Genomic DNA, 6,235 nt, shown 5'->3' on the forward strand with positions numbered 1-6,235 from the left:
TTAGCTTTTTATGGGCTACGTGCCTCGGCCAGGCCTTGGGCTGTGGCTGCACCTGACATGCGTCCAAAACATTCCTCAAGTTGGTATCAGGCCCACATATTTGTTGACCTGCGATTAAAGTCGCCCATTGAAATGTGAGCTCACAGTGGGACGCCGCATTGTGGCGATTGGCTCAGGCATTCACAACTTAAGCACGTTTGCGGCACTTGGGGAATATGATATGAAAATGGATTGTCTAATCTTCGAAATGTCTCCATGCCTTCGGCTCGAGTGAAAAGGGTTAAGTCATTGGAGCACTGTGCATACATATATTAACAAGCCTATTGTTGGCCGCCTTCAAGGCCGCCTTTCCCTCTGCCCCGATGACAGTCGCCGTTGCCTCAGTTTCTGCTGATTGGTCAGTGGGCGGGCGAGCACTGACATAAATATTAAGGCACATTGACAGTTTGACATTTGCCCAAATATTTCGCCATTTTCTTAATATCTATTTGCATTTCGATTTTTATATGAAGCCCAGCCTCTACGCATATAAAATCAATATTTAATAAGTGAACGTATTCATATTTCCAATCCATTTTATTGTGTGGATATATACGCCCAATGTGTGCAGAGTGGAAAATGCTTTTTATACCTTTACTAAATACTTTTAATGCAAGTTAGCTGAGTCAGCATTTAAATACCATTTGGCAAAAATTTTAATAAAAATAACTCTGGCTGAAATGGCATTTATTTATGTGCAATAGTCGAGAGTGCAAATGATTCAGCTGAATTGTCTAGGCATGTTTAACAGGTCACTGATCTAATGGGTCAATGCGGTTGGAAGGCATGCAAACTCAAGAAAATATTCATTTTTCATCTAAGAATATGAAAAAAAGTGTGGTCTATGTCTTTGTTGTGGCGGCCTTAAGTGATGAAAGTCTACAGAAAATCTATATTTATTTTTTTTTTATATTTTTTATTTAATTATTTATTTATTTTCTCATTTCAATTTTATGCTTAACATTTTGTATTTACTTAATTTAAAGAGAGAGTATTTTTTGATATATGCCATTAATTATTTTGGCCAAGTCTTGCCTTAGTCAAAATTAGATAAATAGAACAGGTAAATAAATAACAGACACTAGCAATTTAGTTATTTACATTTATATCAATCTTTGTTTGCCATCTCTGGCAACATCCTATCAACATAAATACCAGGAATTGGCAAGCTCAAATTCAATAGAGCTCTGACGCAGTAAGCGCCGAGTGCAGAGTGCAGACACGCTGCAAATGAGACGAAATCGTGGCATACTTTTGGGCGCTCGCCTTTGGTACGTCAGCATAAGCAGCTTTGTAGCTCTCTCCCTCTCTGTGTGTGTGTGTGTGTGTGTGTACTTGTGCTTGCAAATACTTAAAGGAAAGACAAACCATGTCAATGACATTTGACGCGTGACCCTTTTTCGCACACAGTCACAGGCAAAGAGCCAGCGAAGGCAACCATATAACCATAACCATAAACATTTACCCAGAGCATCGCAGCGAGCGCCGAGAGTTGACTTCTTATTCTCGTTGCTGCTGCTGTTGTTGTTGTTGCTGTTGCTGCTGCTGTTGTTGATATTGTTATAAGCGCTGCTTGCTAGCTCGCTAGTGGGGTCGTTTCAATGTGATTAGATGCGATTGTGTACGCAATTGAGCGAAATTGATGGCATTGCCATTAAAAGGTATGGCCCAGTCGTAGTCGCCTTCCCCTTCCGCCGCACCCGTCCTATTGCATTGGTTCCATCGGCGTCGTCGTTCATAATTAATTTTCTAGTGAATTTACTTTCATGACATTTCGGTTAGCTAAGTGTGGCCCAGCGAAGGCAGCCGAGTCAAGGGCAGCCAGCCCCAATGCGCCATGCCTGCTGCCTGCTGCCTGCTGCCAGCTAGAGCTGCCCGGTAGCTGCTGTGGATACATAAAAGTTCCTTCAGCTGCGGCATTTATTTTAATTTGAAAACTATTTTCACGCCCCGTCTACGCCTCGGCCTTCACCGTCTGCAGCTTGGGTGGCCATGCTAATGCTTATTATTTTCGCATGACTTTAGTTGGATTTTTATTACACGAGTCGGCCGCATTGCGTATACGCAGCTTGGTACAACAGCCACAATTTGCATTATAATTTGTATATGGCGTGCCACATTACTCTCCGCGAATTTATCGCCAGAGCTGAAGAGGTAAAAATCTGTTATAAGTCTTCTCCCACAGCGCGCCTCGCTTAATGGCAACATAATTGCAGCGCTCTCCAGCAGTCCTACAATCGGACAATCAACCCTCTAATAGCTCTATATGGGACTAATCTGATTTGGATTTCGTTTTCTCTGCTCCAGAGTGAAGCACTCTGATAGATCTGCCCTGAATGTACATTATATTGTGATATGAATTTAAAGCTACGTGATAGTTTTTATGCAGCGAGCACTGTAGCTGGTGGGCCATTCGCTGGAGTGTGGCCACGATATCTTTTATGCAAGAAATAAAGAGGAGAAAGTAGGATATAAAAATACATATCTAAATACTTAACGTAGTTAAGCTGGCAAATTATTTGCACGAAAATATTTTTGGCTCCAGGCTAGGCAACTTCCGGCCCGGCCCGGCTCCGTGTGGCCCGCCTGCGCTGCCAAGCTGGCGATTGGCAGCCGGCTCTTGGCTGTTGGCACTTGGCGTGTGTAGCACCCATTTCAGCGTGGGACCACTTGCCAGAAGGCGATACATAGCGAAAGGAAAGGGCCAGGCGGAGAGGTGGGCGAATTCCTTTAGCGGGTGCAAGGCATTTGCGTTCCGTTCGTTTCGGGGCCCCAAGAAACAGCGATATCCACGCGGCAATTACCTTTGATTGGACACTTAAGTTTTTCGTTTTGTTTTATTGAAACGTGATTTATGAGGCTTGGCTGGATACAAGGTCAGCCCGGCTAGCAGAGCACGTAACATTTTCCACAGAAAGGCTACAAATAAAAACAGAGCTGTGTTTGAAGTTGTCCAAATATGTAACTGATGGGGATACGACAGAGTCCAATCCGACCGAATTGAATTTAGTGCGGAATCCAAGTCCAAATCGCACACAATTGAAATCGATCTGAATAGCTTCCATTTATGTGTTTGGAATTATGTTGATTAGGTCGTTCTCTTCTTTGGCCATGGCGAAATTCTTATCCGGAATTTGCTGTGCAATCTTGGACTCGAAGAAACGTTTTGCCCCGCTGACGCCCACCTCGGAAACGTTGACGCACTCCCTGGGTCGCTTCAGATCCAACTGAGAGTTCATCGGCTGGCCGACTCTCGACTTGTTGCTTTCCAGGATCGCAGCGTAGGTGAGCAGGAATTGGCAAAAATTCATCTGTCTGGCATGCTGGCCGACGATTTGAGCCATGAGCCTCTTGGCGGCCAGGTGCGTCTGTGGCACCGATAGCTTCTCCAGAGCTAACTTAAGTTCGCGCAGCTCAATGTAGTTGTCGTCATTAGTATCGTATTGCTTGAAGGCAGCAAATGCCTCACGAATCTCCTCGGGCTCAAAGAAACGCTGCGATGGCTTGGCCACAGCATGCGGCAGGTCTTCCTCGCTGCTATCGGTGAATCGCAGTGTTCGACTCTCCAGGACGACGCAGAGCGAGAGGCGTCTCGCTAGGTCCTCGGAGTCGACTGCGCAGACCTTGTTGCTTATGTCAATCCGTGACGTCATATTCCCCAACTCAGCTTCGAAATCGTTGATGCCTCTGTCCAAGCTCATGGTTGACGCGCTTTTCGCGCGATTTCTCCATGCCCTACATATGGTTTTAAAGGATTCGCATGATCCGAACGATGAATCCAGGCATAAGTCCGATAAATTCTCTACAGAATTACACGGGTTTAACGGCTTCTCCATGAAGCTATCACCAATTCCACGTGTTTCATTTGGCGGCACGACTTTAATTGGCCCACGAGCGGGCTTTGTGACTTTAGCGGCTTCTTTTCCGATTTCCATTGACATTGCCTTCGATTAGATAAGTAGTTAACATTAAATTTGGATATGAGTTCAATTATCAAAGGATTTGAAATATTTTGACCAAAAGCTACTTGAGGATTTTGTCTGATCTGTAAAAAGCTAAAATTAAAAAATAAATGAAGATTTTGAATTTTATGCTAAAAAAAAGGTGTTTTCACTCAATGTTGTCAACAACAAATTGGCCTGTTTTGATTTAGGATAAAGCTCAAATTCAAGCAAATCAGAGTGAGGTGTGAGAATTAGGGAAGAGTCAAATTAAATTCCAAGATTGAGAAATGAATGAAGAATGAAAATATTCAGGCACATATACATATACAGGCATGCAGACATACATACACATACCCTTGCTCGATTAGTAGTAGTAAGTGTAGTAGCCATAGTAGTAGCAGTAGTAAGTGGTGTAGCAATAGTAGTAGTAGTAGTAAGTGGTGTGCAATAGTAGTAGCAGTAGTAATAGTAGTAAAAGCAGTAGTTGTAATAGTAGTAGTGATAGTATTAATAGTAGTCGTAGTAGTATTGGTAGTAGTAGTTGTAATAGTTGTAGTAGTTGTAGTATTGGTCGTAGTAGTTGTAATAGTAGTAGTAGTAGTAGTAGTAATAGTAGCAGTAGTAGTAGCAATAGTAATAGTAGAAGCAATTAATAATAAAACAATAGTAGTAGTAGTAGTAGTAGTAGTAGTAGTAGTAGTAGTAGTAGTAGAAGTATTAGTAGTAGTAGTAGTAGTAGTAGTAGTAGTAGTAGCAATAGTAGAAGCAATTAATAATAAAAGCAATAGTAGTAGCAGTAGTAATAGTAGTAGTAGTAGTAGTAGTTTTTGATTTTGCAAATTTGTAAAAACTCTACCGACATAATAATAATAGTAGTAGAAGCAGTAGTAATAGTAGTAGAAGGAGTTGTTATTCATGAATGAATAATATATGAATAAAAATTACTACTACTACTACTACTACTACTACTACTACTACTACTACTGCTACTACTATTGCTTTAATTATAAATTGCTTTTACTATTGCTACTACTACTACTACTACTACTACTACTACTACTACTGCTACTACTATTGCTTTCATTATAAATTGCTTTTACTATTGCTACTACTACTACTACTACTACTACTACTACTACTACTACTACTACTACTACTACTACTGCTACTACTATTGCTTTCATTATTAATTGCTTCTACTATTGCTACTACTACTACTACTACTACTACTACTACTACTACTACTACTATTACTACTGCTACTACTATTGCTTTTATTATTAATTGCTACTACTACTACTACTACTACTACTACTACTACTACTACTACTACTACTACTACTACTACTACTACCACTACTACTACTACTACTACTACTACTACTACTACTACTACTACTACTACTACTACTACTACTATTACTACTGCTACTACTATTGCTTTTATTATTAATTGCTTCTACTATTGCTACTACTACTACTACTACTACTACTACTACTACTATTACTACTGCTACTACTACTATTATTATTATGTCGGTAGAGTTTTTACAAATTTGCAAAATCAAAAAATGTATAATACTAATTAATAATTACTCCTGGTTTTAAAAGGATTGCCTTTCAGACCCAAGTAAACAAGCGATCCAGCAATTAAAGTTTGCACTCTCAGACGATACTCCTTGGGCGTTGACCAATTAGTCAGGTGGCCAGTCAGTGGAAGAGCCAGCCAATTAGGCAGTACAAATAGTTGCATATATTCAGATAATTAAAACGTGAAGGGCGGTCTGCTCATAGTTTTTGCATTAACTCGAATTTTCTGTCCGCAATCTCAGTTAATATTCTCCGGCTGTCTGGGGCACGTGGCTCAGTCAATACAAGGATGTTTCTCCAACTGCAGATTAATGACTGTGTGGAGTGTGTGGTGGACACCACAACCTTTGCCCAACCCAGTTAGGGGGAGGCTGCTCTTTTTGGCCACTGTTAACATGCCATGGCCATAAACAGTTAATTAAGCTTTTATTGGTTACTCTCTTTTTTGCGGCCTGACATTTCACGTTTTATTTGTCAAACAGGAGCCAAACGCAAAAATAAAAAAGCAGAACAAAAAAAAGTGACGACCATAAACGGTCAGTCGCCCCGGTGGGCAGCCGAGTGGCCAATGACCAAACGCCAAGCCGCTCGCTTATTTGCCTCGTGCCGCAAGGTGGGCACACGTTATATTTGCACACCACGACCCCGCCGGTGGGGGCTGC

General features: G+C 41.4%; 1 protein-coding gene across 1 annotated transcript; it reads right to left on the reverse strand.

Moving 5' to 3' along the window:
• Positions 1–2,857: 2,857 nt before the first annotated feature.
• On the reverse strand, positions 2,858–4,193 carry LOC108609411 (uncharacterized). The gene has a single exon (XM_018001140.2). It carries the CDS (start codon positions 3,978–3,980, stop codon positions 3,105–3,107), a length of 876 nt encoding a protein of 291 aa, XP_017856629.1. The 5' UTR covers positions 3,981–4,193; the 3' UTR covers positions 2,858–3,104.
• Positions 4,194–6,235: the final 2,042 nt, after the last annotated feature.

This window comes from Drosophila arizonae, chromosome 2, assembly GCF_054131065.1.
Source record: "Drosophila arizonae isolate 15081-1271.41 chromosome 2, UAZ_ARI_1.0, whole genome shotgun sequence".
In the NCBI taxonomy this organism is placed as follows: domain Eukaryota; kingdom Metazoa; phylum Arthropoda; class Insecta; order Diptera; family Drosophilidae; genus Drosophila; species Drosophila arizonae.

Bases quoted from the DNA above. Each gene is read 5' to 3' on its own strand.
- LOC108609411 (XM_018001140.2), bottom strand. From the start codon at position 3,980: ATGTCAATGGAAATCGGAAAAGAAGCCGCTAAAGTCACAAAGCCCGCT.